A 15,337-nucleotide genomic window follows, 5' to 3' on the forward strand; every position below is an offset into this window, starting at 1 on the left:
GGTCATAGTTGTCCAAGTCAGATATGGGGGAGGGCAGAGCTCTGCAAAGGTGAAATAGCATAACTTTGGCATTAGTTGGGATTTAAACTGTGTACCAGGCTCCTGGTCTTCATTCTCTTGATTGGGCGTTGAGCCTAGTGACTCACTTCTAATGAACAGACTATGGCAAAATCGATGGGATGTCACATCTAGGATTAGGTAAAAACACGTTGGCTTCCATCCATCTCTTTCTCTTTTCCTCATTCTCTATCTCTTTCTCTCTTGCCTGCTCACTCTGATGGAAGGCAGCTGCCATTTTGTGGGTTGCCTTATGGAGAGGCCCACATAGCCAGGAGGGTGGCCTCCAGTGAGCGAAGAACCAAGGCCCTCTGCCCAACAGCCCTTGAGGATTGAATCCTGCCAACTGCCATGTGAGTAACCTTAGAAACAGACCCTTTTCCAGTCAGGCATGAAATAGGACTGCAGCCCCAGCCAACACCTTCCCTGCAGTCTTGTGAGAGATCTTGACACAGAGGCACTCAGCTGAGCTGCACCTGGATTCCTGAATCACAGAAGTTTTAGGACAACTTGTTATGCAGCCATAGAGAACACACAAACTGTGAGGGGGCAAAACTACAAGTCAGAGATTTTATTCTCCATCCTGGTTATTCTCTATCCTTCCTGCCATGGGGAGCAATAGCTGTGGAGGACAGAAAGACTCTTCCCTTTAATTCTCTAGCTTCCCTTATCTTTTTTTGATGTTGACAGTATTTCAGATGTCTTCTAATTTCCCCCCTTTTACCCTCCTCCTCCCAGCCCCTGCCCCACCACAGGCCTTCACCACCCTATTGTCTGTGTTCACTAGTTATGCATATCTATACTAATAAAAGGCCTGTGGCCATGACGCTGTAATGCCGTCATGACCAAACGAGAAGCGCTCTCGCAGCGGGTGGGGCGGCCAGCTAAGGCAAGCAGAATTGGAAGTGAGCTACTTGCACAATTTTGTGCGTGCTGGGCCTCTAGTATGTATGTAGGTTCTTTGGTTAATCTCTTCCCATCTTCCCCCCTCTTCCCCTCTGAGAAATGTCAGTACTGAACACCACACTCTGGAGATACTGCCTCAAGGTACACCAACCAGAAAGTGGTCTCGCCCGTTTCACAGCAGGCTCTGGCGGTCTAGATGGGGTGAGGTTCAGTTCTTTTCTCCACTGGGAAAGAAATAGGCTTACAGGGTGGAGAGAGAAGGAAGTGAAACCCCAAGTCCCAGGAGTTGTCTTTGGTTTGTTTGTAAAGGTGAAATTAAGTGTTGGCTGAAATATTTATAACCAAAATGCAAACACTTGAATGAATCCTGACTGTTTTATGGGAAAATAGCTACACTAAGACCCAGTGGGTGTAAAATCAAGTACCACTGTGGGGCATAAATATGAAAATACATCAGCGAGAACACTGAGCCTGGGTCCTTAAGTCACTGTTCACCTACGTGGAGACCCTAGAATTCACTTGGCCTCAATATCAGGGTTTTCCATACCAGTCCACTAGCTCAGGTCCCATGCCTTGCAGTTACTTTACTTTCTTCAGGTTTTTGTGCACAACTAGCAGGTGGAATCCAGACTTCTTCCTGTCAGGAAAGAGCAAATATTAATGTTAAGATAAAATTGACTAAGTAGAGTTCATACCTACTAGGAGGTTTTAAGAAGGCTTGAAATATATAACTACCTTCCAATGGAATGTGTGTGTGTGTGTGTGTATTCCTAATATGCAAATAGGCCAAATAGGGGAACAACCAAACAACCAGTTTCTATGATGTGGGCTAACCACCAGGGGGTGCGCACGGAACATGGCAGGTGTTGGCTGTGGTGGGATGGTGGAGCAGGTGAGTGGGGACACCAGACCAAGGTGGGGCACTGGTTGCTGTCATCAAGGTGAGCTTCTGGCGGTTACTGAAAATTATTTGCTCTTGTACGCCGAGGTCCCACTTGGTACTCACACCTGCTGCCAGCTCCTGGTACCAGCCCCTGCCAGGGCCAGCCTGACAGGGTTGAGCCGGGCTGAGGCAGGGAGGTGGGAATTGAGAAAAGAAAGAAAGACAGGAAAGCGGGATCGGGAGGACCCCAGTTCTCTTGATGAACTGAAGCGAGTTTATTAGCTATACAATCCTATTTATACACAACACACTGAATCGGAGGTCTGTCAAGAGGAATGTATTCTTTGTTCCTCTTAATCTCTGAGGGAGAGATACAGCAGAAGGACAAGGTCTCAGTACAGCATATCTCAGTAAATAGTTATAGACTTCTTGGCAAGCTATGAAAGGCTGTTCTCATTCTACAAATGTTACTCCCATTCTACTGATAATCGCCATCCAAACAAGTCTGGGAAAACTGTGCGGGTAAGGGTCCCAGCCTTGCTAGCCCCTGCAGGTGCAAGGACCTTGCCAGCTTACATCTGGCCCCCAACAGATCCCCCTTCTTTGTTTTTTAGGCGAAGATCGTGTTTCAGTGTCCGACAGTTTTTTACGAGTACAGGTCAGCAGTAATATTTCAGTTCTGGATGGTGCACAAATGGTGGCAATGCAGGTCCAACCCTCTCTGGTTTGGTCCTGGGCAACCTGCAGCGACGCACAGCTGCTGACTGCTAGCATGATAAGGCGTCTTCACCATCTTTATTTCTGGACTGCTTCTCTTCTCGTTGTCTCACGGGGCCACTGCTATTCTGTGGCTGGAGCAGTCCTGATAATTCCTCTCTGTTGCAGGAATCCACATGGTCTTGGAGTTGTTTTCTGAAAATATACAAATGTATTCTCGACCAAAGGTTAATAAAGGAATCATATCTATAATTTAGACTTGGGATTCTTTTAATTTTTGTCCGAACGATTATCCTTTGGCTATTTTGACACCACGTATGTTTTTCATGGGTGTCTTGCTATTAGCATTATAAATGAAAAAATTAATTTTCAAGTAAAAATATTAAAGCAATTAAGGCATTTACTTAACAGGTTTTCATTTACTTAACAGGTTATTATTCCACTATCCCTCCTTTTTTATTTTTTAATATTAGGAGGTTTTTGGAAATTATATAATGTAGTCTAGATAACTTTAAATTTTAATTTTTGTATAAAAATATGACTGCTTTAGGTTTATAGTATGTTAAGCAATTTGTCCATGAAATGAAAATTTTGGTTAATACTTTTTGAATAATTACTTATATTAATTAGTAAAATTTAATTAATCTGAAAACTTGACTACTATTTTACTGTTAAATTTAATAATCTAATAACAATCTTAGTTTACACTGTAAATATTAATGGAAAGGATTATTTTGCATCCTTGAAAAGGCTCTGAGCATTCCTGGTGTTAAGCTAGATTTATATATAGGGTAGCTGCTGTTAGCTAAGTCTCTGTTATCTGGGTATTGATCTCGGCTGGGCTAAGTCTCTTTCTGTTACCTGGGTCCCGATCTGAGCTGGGCATGGGAAGCGCAGCAGCCATGGGGGCAGGAGACCTCCCTCAGAAGGGGCAAGTGTTCAAGCCCCTGCATAGTTGGTGTGGTGAGGATCTCTGCCCCACCTCTGTTGACCCCCAAGTTCTCCCCTGAGGCCCCCTGCGACTGTGCCTGTCTTAGGTTGCCCCTCCCAGAGGGGTCTTACCCGTCGTTGACTAACCAGCCATCCTCCGGGGCCAAGCAGGGTGATGTGAGGTTTAGTTTTGTCTCCTTAGTAGCGTATACCCCTGTGGCCTCCATGCCCAGTAACTACCTTGTGACCCCCTCGCCAGCTGGCGGGGCCCCGGCATTGATTATGGGGAACCCAGATTTCTTCTCTAGAGAGGGTCCAGCTTACACCATTGGGAAAGAGACAGATCCATGGTACCAGCCACCATGAGGCTTCAACCTCAGTATGAACAGAGAGCTTAGGTAACAGCTGTGGACAATTGGAAGAGGGACCCCCTTGGCAAAAAGGGCAAGAGAGGTCAATATAGAATGCTTAAGTGCCTTCCCAGGCGGCCTTCCACACAGTGGAAGGGATAAAATCCTTTTATGTTTTCATTAAATTCCTGCCAAACAATTAGTTTGTAAGCTTGTTTGGAATAAATGTTAATATGCTGTTGTAAAATATTAAAAATTATTAATGAGCTTTTGTTATTTTAAATTATATCTTAAAATTCTACTGCTGTATTTTAAGAAATATTAAATAAGATAACGTGTTTTGCCCTTTCTTAGAGGCAAAAACTTAAAATATATATTTATTAATATTTATCTGATAAAGCTTTTTATGTGATTTCAAGAATATTAGATTGGCTTTATTAAAAAATCTTTTAAGAAAAGAGAATAAACTTTTGAAAACATTTCAGGGCCCATGAAATGTCCCAAAGTCATTCCTTGATTATATTTTTGAAATCTAACTTAAAAAACTATTAAATATATATGTGTATTTATAATTTAAAGATTATATACCTTTTATAATTATTAAGAGATATCAATTAAATTAAAACTGATCTTTGTATTTAAAAATTTTGGTTGGGATTATAGAATTTATTCTCTTTTTTCAATTAGATAAATGTTGAAATTTTATTATAATTATATGATTTCTCCCAATTTATGTAACCAGAACTTTAGACTCTTAGCTGGCAAGTTAAATATTTAGTATTTCTTAATCAGTAACATTTTTAAGAATAAACTTCAAAAATACATGACATAATCAATAGATTTAATTCTATCCTCTAGATTTTTTGTGAGGGACATTTAGATTAATATTTTTAGCATTTTGTTATTTTAGAATATTTAATTTAATTTAGTAAACTCCTAAGCCTTGGGGTGCCATTCACTGAAAACAGGTAACTATTAAAATGCAAATTAGTTACATTCTTTCTACCAAGGATGGGAAACTGGGAAGCAAGCCTTTTTTAAAAGTTGTCACTGGCAGGAAATTTTTGGACTACCTGCTCTGTTGGGGGAAGGGAGGCTAGCCCTTCCTCTATTAGAAACTGCTTTGGGAAGCCAGCCTTAATTAAAGGGCGTAGCCGTCTTTTACCTGGGCTACTTAGATTTTTATAATTAATATATTTTAATAATTCTTGAGATTTAAATTCAATTTATTATTTTAAGGCACATTCTTTAGCAAATTTTTGTAACAGAGATAATTTTACTGACTTTACTTTTTGGCCTTGAAATTAACCTTTTAATATTCTTTATTAGTATTTAAAAACTGTTCTTTATTATGGAAATGCCAATCCTGCTGCTAGAATATAGCCAGCATCTTTTTTCCTTTGGGTTAAATTTTGCCATCTTACTTAGGAAATAATCAGTCTTGGGTTTTATTTTGTATATTTGTAAAGAGATTTTAGCTTGAAACTCTATCTAAATGTCCAAAATCGGACAATGCGCGCCTTAGTTTCAAGCCAGTTTTCTCTTTACACGTGTACAGAAATCCCAGACGCATTTTTAAATTTCAAATCTGGTGGCATTTGCTGTAGCTGTATCAGAAATGCAAGGAAATCATCATTTCTTCTCTATGTGGGAGGTTTTAAATCTAATGATATTTTGTTAATTTCAGTAGGCAAGGGCAGCACCCAGGACAGACAGAATGTCTTATTCCTATGGATCCAAGGTCCAGCCCAGCACTCCCTGGGGTTGCTCGGAATAGCTCTTGTATCTGTTTTGCTCTCTGGGGCGGGCTGGGTGCTGTGTAGCCTGCTGGCCTTGAGACGGCATAGGGACAGGAGGGTAAATAGACAATGCCCCTGTTATTTGCCGTGGCTGGGCTGGCCCCTTTTGGTAGTTTCCCGACTGGTGTTGAGGCAAAGAATTTCCCTGGATATCTGTCTTAGATTTACACTCATTTGCCCAATGTTTTCCTTTTTTACATTTAGGGCATAGTCCAGGTTGCTTGGGACCTGTGCCATTTCCTTTATTAACCCCTTTATTAGAAGGACACTGTTTTGCCATGTGTCCTGTTCCTCCACAAGTGTAACACTTGTATGTTTGACTTTTCCCTGTGCTAAATTGTTGCTGAAGAATTCCTTCAATGGTGGTTCCCTTTAATGCAGCCGCAATGGCAACTCCTTGTATATATGAGGGACCAATATCTGCGCAGATGCGGATATAATCTGAGAGAGTCCCCTGTCTTTGATAGGGCCGCAGTGCAGCTTGGCAGGCAGTGTTGGCGTTTTCATATGCCAACTGTTTAACTATTAACATGCCAGCCTCTCCATCCACCACGACTCGGCCAACAGCCTGTAATAGCCGAGAGACAAAATCCTGATACTTTTCATCTGGCCCTTGAATAACTTTTGAGAGCTCCTCTGTTTTCTGACCAGAGGTGGGTAACTTTTTCCAGGCTCTGACCCCAGCTCCATGAATCTGTCCATAAGCTTCCTGGGGGTACTGAATTTGATTGTGGGTATCAGCATAGACTCCTTCCCCTACCAGCATTTCATAAGAAATATTAATCTGGGCAGCTCGATTACGAGAAGCTTGTTCCTTAGCCTTTTCATCATATTCTGATTTCCACAAGAGATAATCCCCTCCTGATAAACAAGCCTTGGCAATAGCTCTCCAATCATTAGGTGGGAGAGCCGCTGAGGCCATCGTTTCCAAGATGGTTAAAGTATAAGGGGAAGTGGGCCCATACTGAGCACAGGCTGTTTTTAACTCTTTTAAAGTTTTAAAAGGAAGCGGGTCATAAGCACGCTCACGCTGTCCCGTGTGAGGATTAACCCGTTCCATAACAGGGAAGGCATGAATGCCCAATTCCTCACCACACTTTCGTGCCTCCTGCAAGGCCATCTGGAGAGGGGAAAGTGGAACTGGTGCTGCACAAGGCAGCGGAGAGCGGCGGGAACGGCCCCCGCGGCTTCTCTTTTTCTTGCCAACAAGCTTTAATGTTTCTAAAAAGCATTCCAACACATCTTCTATATCACTACCCTCTTCAGTTCCAGCAGAAAAACATTCTTCCTCCTCTTTTGCCTGAACAATACCTGTATTATCATCATGACAAAGAGCAGCAGCTTCCTCAAAATCCTCCTCATCTTGAGGAGTTAAATTGTCTTTAAAAGTTACATTATTTCTTTTTAATATACTGTCTTTTTTAGACACCTGTTTTGTGCTATCACGTTGCTTCTCCTTTTTTTCTGGCTTAAGAGACGGTTGATTATGGTCATGCCTGGGATCTAAATAATCCCGTATTAAATTCGATAAGGAAATGCAGACCTCCTGAATGAATTTTAAAAAATTTTCTACTTGCTTGTCATTAACCTTAGTTCCTCTACTATTGAACATAAACTTTAACATTTGCCCATAAAGGGCATTTTCTCTAGATTCTAATTGCCCCATGCTTTACTCCCGATTATCAAAAAATTGCTCCTCCGTTACCTTAACGAGTGCACTCTTTATCCGGAGGAGATCCTCACGTCGTCTCTCCAAGCCCGACGGAGTTCCTCACCGTCTTTTTCCCAGTTCCTCAGTCCCTTAGCTCGGGCGCCAGATCTGCCAGGGCCAGCCTGACAGGGTTGAGCCGGGCTGAGGCAGGGAGGTGGGAATTGAGAAAAGAAAGAAAGACAGGAAAGCGGGATCGGGAGGACCCCAGTTCTCTTGATGAACTGAAGCGAGTTTATTAGCTATACAATCCTATTTATACACAACACACTGAATCGGAGGTCTGTCAAGAGGAATGTATTCTTTGTTCCTCTTAATCTCTGAGGGAGAGATACAGCAGAAGGACAAGGTCTCAGTACAGCATATCTCAGTAAATAGTTATAGACTTCTTGGCAAGCTATGAAAGGCTGTTCTCATTCTACAAATGTTACTCCCATTCTACTGATAATCGCCATCCAAACAAGTCTGGGAAAACTGTGCGGGTAAGGGTCCCAGCCTTGCTAGCCCCTGCAGGTGCAAGGACCTTGCCAGCTTACATCTGGCCCCCAACAAGCCCCGATTGCCCCTCAGGGCTTCTCCACCTCCCCCTGCTCCTGAGAGGTGATCAGGGCAGCACCTGCTGCTGGTGCTGGCCCCAATCGCTCTGTGCTATCAGCGGGTACAAGTGGGGCCAGTGCCGTCAGTGCATGGGAGTGGCGGCAGTGGGAGTGGGGCTGCTGGCAGACAGGGGATGGGGGGGGGCAAAGTGGGAGGGGCCGGGAAGGGGCGTGGAGGATGGGCTGAGACCCGTCCCTGTGCCCACTGCAGCCTTGCAGCCCACAGTTCCTTTTAAGGTGCATGAATTCGTGCACTGGGTCCCTAGTGTGATCATAAAAGAATTGCTGATGTTTCCCTTCCTGAGCCCCTGAACTCCACTTGTTCTTTTCTTAAAAATATATTTTATTGAGAGGAAGGGAGAGGAATAGAGGGGAAGGGAGAGGGATAGAAGGGAAGGGAGAGGGATAGAGGGGAAGGGAGAGGGATAGAAGGGAAGGGAGAGGGATAGAGGGGAAGGGAGAGGGATAGAGAGGAAGGGAGAGGGATAGAGGGGAAGGGAGAGGGATAGAGGGGAAGGGAGAGGGATAGAGAGGAAGGGAGAGGGATGGAGGGGAAGGGAGAGGGATAGAGAGGAAGGGAGAGGGATAGAGAGTTAGAAACATTCATGAGAGAGAAACATCCATCAGCTGCCTCCTGCACATCCCCTACTGGGGATCTGCCCACAACCAAAGTACATGCCCTTGACCGGAATCGAACCTGGGACGCTTCAGTCCACAGGCCGATGCTCTAGCCACTGAACCGAACTGGTCAGGGCACTCCACTTGTTTTTAAGAGGACTCTTTGAACACAGTTTTCAGTGTTTTAAGAAGTAAGGAAAATCATATAGTTATCTCTGTATGGCCACACAGGCTAACCAAAAGGTCTTTTTTTTTCTTCTTCATGGAAACATCCTCTCATAGGAAATCAAATCCCACCCACTCAATTTTATGGAGCAATAACTGACATAATAGTTTAAAGCATGTAACAATGGTTTGATATATACATATATTGCAAAATGGTTACCGCAAATTTAGTTAACAGCTATCATCTCACATAGTTACAATATTTTTTCTTATGATGGAAACTTGTTCTCTTAGCATCTTTCAAATATACAATGTAGTATTGATAACTATAGTCACCATGCTATACATCCCCAGAACTAACTTATCTAATAATTGAAAGTTTGTACCCCTTGGTCACTTTTACCCATTTTGCTCCTTTTTTCCCAACCACAAGTCTATGTTCTGTATCTGAGTTTGAGGAAATAAAATTTGTTATTACATAATAAGAATATTTTAGGGATATAGCATCTTTCAAAACTACAAATGAAAATAAAGAATACATTATATTTTTTACCTTGAAGAATAGGAATCATTAGTTTTGATCATCTCTCTTACTTGAAAGATGAGAAAATAGATTGTGTGATGTCAAGTGACAGCTGTTTTGTGGCAAAACTCTGTGTTTAGAGTCAGGAGACCCTCTTTTCCTGAGGTGTGGGGACCTAGCTATCCCAACAAAGATTAAGAGGAGGTGGGATATATAGGGTGTCCCAAAAATGTATACACTCACTTTGAATAATTATAACGGCAGTGTTTACATTTCATTTTCAAAAATTGATCTATCAGCTACTAAAGGGTGAGTACATTTTTGGGGGACACCCTGTATCTCTGAATTACGCTGTTTTTCTGTGCATGGCCCCCAGGGGGCGCAGACGCCTTTTGTACCACAGATGGGAAACTCCACCTAGCTAACACCTGATAGAAGGAAGCATTCAGGACCAAAGAGGGTTCAAACAGCATGGCCACTCACGGACTGTAAGTATCTTTATGGGAGGCGATGAAATCAGCATGGAGCACACGCTGAGATAGCAGAAGAAGGCAAAAGTCTGTTAGAATTACGAAAAATATTACAGCCCTTTAACCTGAATGCATAGAGCAGATTCTTTTCTTGACTTGAGAAATGAATCTTCGGACTGTCAGACTGTCAGTCCCATTTATGGAGAGCCAGTCTTGCTGGGTATGTTATTCCCAAGAAGGAGGACAAATAGGGAAGAGAGAAGGGGGAGGGAGGAGAGAGAACAAAGAAGAGGGATAGTGTGAAGACCGCACCCCTTTTCAGAAGGTATAATTCACCTGGGAATCTGCACCACGTAGGAAGCGAGAACGACTTAAGCTTCCCAATAAAACATATTTTTTTTACCTACAACCTTGCTCTATACTTTACCAATCAATCATTCCTCCTCTGTCACAGTGGGTATTATCCCTGATTTATAGATATGGAAACAGCCCCCCCCCCCCAAATGGTGATTTCCCAGTTGTACAAATTGTCAGTGGCAGGTGTGCTGACTTCCAACATTGAACTGCTTAACATGTCTGTGAAGGGTCCCGACTGCCAACATCATGAAATCCAAATTCTTCCTTCCAGCCTGCCCTTTCGCGTCTCACTTCCAGTTATTTCCTCTAGGACAGCGGTTCTCAACCTGTGGGTCACGACCCCTTTGGCGGTCGAACGACTCTTTCACAGGGGTCGCCTCAGACCATCCTGCATATCAGATATTTACATGACGATTCATAACAGTAGCAACATTACAGTTATGAAGTAGCAACGAAAATAATTTTTTGGTTGGGTCACAACATGTGGAACCGTATTTAAAGGGCCAGAAGGTTGAGAACCACTGCTCTAGGACCACCTTCTATCAGCTGTTCAAATTACGATATTAGAATGCCCCTCTCCCACCCATTATAGCAGGAATCACACTGGGTTAGAGTTCTTCGTCTACGGTACTTTGTCCCCGCCCCGCAATGAATGAGTCTTTTGAGGGTCGGATCCTAATACAAAATGTGGCACAGGTAGCGAATGGCCGTCGAATGGAAGCGAATGGAATTGAGGTCAAATAGACCTACTCGCTCTTCTGCGCCCAGCGGCGGGACCTACCAGCGCGCGGTCCTCTTCCTAGACTTCTCCGCTCCCTTGCGGGACGGGGAGCCAGAGCAGGAGGAGTTCGGGTAGCCGAGGATGGCGGGGCGGCGGGGGGGCACGGCCCCTTTAAGGAGGAGCGCGGGGCGCGGCCCAGGTGAGGGGCGGGGCCGCGGGCGGATCAGCACTGCGAGCCGGCGCTGGCCCGGGAGCCGGATTTGGAGCGCGGCGCCGGCGGGGCCGGAGAGGGCGGCGCGGCCGAGCCTCCCGTAGCCTCGGACGCTCCTCCTAGCCGGCCGCCGCCGCCGCCCACCTCCGCCTCCCACTCCCGGCCCGGCCCGGCCCGGTCGCCACTTCCGGCCGCTCTCCTGGGACGCGCTCACTGCGGACGCGCTCACCTGCCTCGGGCGCCTGGGCACCAGGATGAAGGACCGGCTGGAGCAGCTGAAGGCCGTGAGTCCCGCCGCCCCCGGGAGCCCGGCGGGCCGGGGCTGCGGAGGGTGGAGCCGCGCGGGAGAGGGACTTCCATTCTCTCCCCGAGTCCAGGCTGGAGGGGGGCCGCGCGAGGCCTGCGCTCCGCAAGCCGCGGCCACATCCCGCGCCCATTCCCACCCCCTTCCCTCCCTCCCCTCTATACCGGAATCATGTGCCGGTGATTCATCGCTGGACTGCGATTTTCCTGGAAGCCTGTAGCCTCCCGTCCCTCCGCTAACCCCCAAGCTGGACAGAGTTAGTCCGGAGCGAGGGTCCGCGGGGGTGCTTGGGCCTGGGCGAGCTCTCTGTGAGATCGGGGTCACCTCGTGCCCGCTGCTGCCTGGCGCTACGCCCAGCACTGGCCTCCCCCTCCTCCCCTTGTTTCCCTCCTGAGGGACGCCCGGCCCACCTGCCCCCTCTCCCGGGGAGCAGCTCAGGGTTCCTGGGTGACCCCCTGAGCTGTGAGCTGGTGAGTGCGGAGATGGGTCCAGCCCCGGCGGTCTATAATTATTAATTCCCCCAGAACCCCCAGGACAGCTGTGGCGGGGGCAAAGGATCTGAAGGTAGCCCGCCTCCAGCCTTGCTGCACAAAGGCTGTAAAATCTTAGGCGACTTACTCTTTCCAGCCACTCTTTCCTTATCTGTCAAATGGGATGATCATGCCTTAGAGATTTGTCATGAGATGAAATGACATAATGAGACTTAATATAGAGAAGTGTTAAAGCATAATAGGTTTTTGAGTCAGATATTCACAGACTCATTCGACAAATAACTATTGAGTGCAGTTTAGGCACAGGCCTAGTGCTAAGCCCTGGGCACAGGCTCTGCCTGAATAGAATTAAAAATCTAGCTCCTGACAAAAGTAGTCCATCTACATGGGAGCTTGTGCAGGAGCACTAGCTGTCTATCCCTTAACTTCTGAGTCGAAGTATTGTCATCTGTAAAGTGGGTGGTTGTGAGGACTAACCCCAAGAGAGCACACAGAACCCCCTTGTGTGGTGTGCGGCACACAGGGGACTAGGAAATAGTAAACATAATGCTACTCATTGTTAAGGCTCTTTGGAAAAATAGAGACCTCATACAAGTGTGAGGAACTAATAGGATGATGTCACAATTGTTTTCCTTTTCCCTCCTTGGGTGAGATCTTCATGACCTTTCACCTGCTCTAGGTAGTAGGGCAGCAGAGGAGGCAGGTCAGTGAGGAAGCAAGAGAAGGGAAGAGACAGTTGTTGGGAGTGAGTCACTCTGCATCCTACCTGCTTTCTGTCGTCTCAGCTTCATAGTGGTTACTCATAGGGCAGAATTTATTGCCATTATTTTTTTAAAAAATATATTTTTATTGATTTCAGAGAGGAAGGGAGAGAGAGATAGAAACAGGGCATATGCCCTGACCAGGGATCAAACGGTGACATTCTGGTTCATAGATCACAGCGCAACCACTGAGCCACGCTGGCCGGGTGCCACTATTTTTGTAGGTGAGGAGACTAGAGCTCAACCTGAGTAGGAGGGATGCCCCAGGTCACAGAGCTGGTGATCCTGGGGCTCTTTTTCTGATGCACGCTGGTTGGGAGGCAGAAAGGGAAGAGGAGTATGGTTTTGAAGGTCTTCCCATGTCAGCACACCCAGCCATCATGAAACAGTGCAAACTGAAGAGCAGGTAGAGGCCGTTCCCTTCCCTTTCTTAGTTAGGGAGACACCCTATGGCCTCTTTCAATAGCCCATTGTCAACAAATAGCAAAGAATCTTCACCAAGCTTTGAATTCCAAGTATAAATTCAAGCTTCCTTATTGCTCCCTGGAATAGGGAGCTAATGCTGTTCCCTGCTTTACCTCTTGTGGTGGTGGTGAAAGTGAGACTGTAGGCAGTGCAGCTGTTAGGGAAATGCAGTTATTATGGGATTGCAGTTCTGAAATAACAGGTGCTCTAGGGCTTTGGAGCAGGGAGAAGGGTGGGACTTGGCTATAAGTTCAAAGGGCCTAGCTGTGACCCTACCACTTAGTAACTGTGTTCCTTTGTGTCATTTTCTTTTAAAAAAACAACAACTATATTTTTATTGATTTCAGAGAGGAAGGGAGAGGGAGAGAGAGATAGAAACATCAATGATGAGAGGGAGTCATTGATCGGCTGCCTCCTGCGCACCCCTTACTGGGGATCGAGCCCGAAACCCAGGCATATGCCCTTGACTGGAATCGAACCTGGAACCCTTCAGTCTACAGGCCTACGCTCTATCCACTGAGTCAAACCAGCTAGGGCCCTTTGTGTCATTTTCCCTCTCTGCTTCTCTGTTCCTCCTTTGTAAAACAAAGAATTTGGTTGATCTCCATATTAATGTTTTCCTGAAGACTGTTGTTAAGGTTATATAAATTTTGGTTTCTAGTCCAGTTCCTCTCTTCCCCTCCCCCCAGGACAGAGACAGCTCTCACTGCCACAAGATAACCATCTTCTCTCTTGATTTCTTTTATCAGGGAAAGACATTTGTTAATCTGCATGAAACCAGTTTCACACTGAGCAGCCTATGCAATCTCTTTCTGAGGCATCTTTCTAAACCCTGGGGGAGGAGAGCTGATAACCGCCTCCAGAGAGCTGGAGGACAGTATTGTGCTGAAGGTTAGGTTTGCTCTGTATAGATACAGGGAGAAGATGTGAAGTTGTCGGGTGGAAGTTCTGATTCTGCACTAAAGCAATTTTAGTGGTCAGTGCTGCCCAAGGATCAGCTAGGCTGGCTGGAGAGATTGTGAATCCTCTAGCATGGGAGGGAGGAGGCAAGAATTTGTTGGAACATTGCATGTTGTAGGGATTTGAGTATCTTTGAAGAAGGGGAGGCAAATCAGGTGGTTTAAAGCCTCCATCTACTCTGAGGATATGTGGTTGTGTTTAATGTTTCATTGTGAGCCTGTGCTAAGCACCTGTTAGGCTCTGGAGTCTATAGGACTGAGATCTCAGACTTGCACCTGTAAAGTGGATCCTCATACCTTTCCCCTAGGGTCATTAGGAGGGTGAAAGGAGGTGATTCATGATAATCACCCACCCCAGGAAGTATGAATCCCTCAAACTTGCCCTGTTGGGAGCAGCGTCCACACTGAAGGGCACACCCTCCTGAGGCCATGGTCACAAGAACTGACTAATCTCTTGCACTGCTCCTCCTGGTGGGCTTTCTCAGCAGTCAGCTTCTTCAGTGACTAGGACAGGCTCGCCAGGAATGTGCAATGCCTACACCTACCCTATCTCACAAGGCGATTCCTGCTGATTTCTTGCTAGCTGAACTTTGGATCTGCTGAGTCCAGATGATTGCTGTCCAGGATCCTCTTGCCTGGCCCTCTTTAATAGGTAGTTAGTTACCTATTAAACATTCAGTAAACATTTACTAAGCACCTACTGTGTGCCAGGTCCTTGGGATGGTGCTAAGGTGTAACAGTGAACACATTTTCCTGGGTCTTAAGAGTTTCCCAGACAAACAGGGAGATACCCAAGAAACAGACATATGATGTCATCTTTGTGATAAAACTGCAGGAATACCCTGTGGGAGATGGTGACAGGGCATTAGGGAGTGGGGACACTTCCCAGAAGAAGTGATGCTTAAGCTCAGGTTCCTCCTCAAGTCTTCCAAGTAAGGCAAGGATTCTGAGTTTTCTTAAACACTCTCCCATTGGTGAATGTCCCACATATATACTACGATCATTGCTCTTTGACCTCTGTGTGGTGGGCATGTTCATGCTCATTCTTTTTGACCTCATCCTGCTGGGCATCACGTTAGCCAGAATTATTACATAAAGTCCTGGTCTTAAAGAGTCAATGGCCATATAGGGAAAACAAGGGGCTGTAAGTTATGAAAAGAGAACCTCCTCCCCCATAATCAAAGGTAGATAATGATAATAGAGAAGCCAGTGATGTATGGAATAGAGGTCAAGGACTTTGGACCCTGTTGGAGATTGATCTACAGAGGAATAGAGATGACTTGGGATGTACTGGCCCCTCCAAAACCAGCACCTAATGAAATCAACCTCCTGAGGCCCTAAAGGCC

General features: G+C 45.6%; 1 protein-coding gene and 1 long non-coding RNA gene across 9 annotated transcripts in view; one reads left to right on the forward strand and one right to left on the reverse strand.

Moving 5' to 3' along the window:
* Window positions 1–2,083: 2,083 nt before the first annotated feature.
* LOC308524020 lies at window positions 2,084–11,466 on the reverse strand. The gene is made up of 3 exons (XR_013996386.1): window positions 11,241–11,466; window positions 7,348–8,275; window positions 2,084–2,758 (listed from the first exon to the last, which is right to left on the reverse strand). It is a non-coding gene; the product is annotated as an uncharacterized lncRNA (long non-coding RNA).
* STX3 (syntaxin 3) overlaps window positions 10,998–15,337 on the forward strand; it is a 43,139-nt gene continuing 38,799 nt past the window's right edge. For 5 of the 8 annotated variants that reach the window (XR_013996384.1, XM_081098150.1, XM_081098151.1 and 2 more), the window contains exon 1: window positions 11,009–11,295. Coding sequence is in view for 6 of the 8 variants with exons in the window: in XM_081098150.1 (XP_080954276.1) it covers window positions 11,266–11,295 (30 nt within the window). In the remaining 2 variants the exon portion in view is untranslated. Of the gene's footprint in view, window positions 11,296–15,337 lie in introns of all 8 variants that reach the window. The other 3 variants (XR_013996385.1, XM_081098148.1, XM_081098152.1) reach the window with 2 other exon arrangements.

This window comes from Myotis nattereri, assembly GCF_964212035.1.
Source record: "Myotis nattereri genome assembly, chromosome: 9".
In the NCBI taxonomy this organism is placed as follows: Eukaryota; Metazoa; Chordata; class Mammalia; order Chiroptera; family Vespertilionidae; genus Myotis; species Myotis nattereri.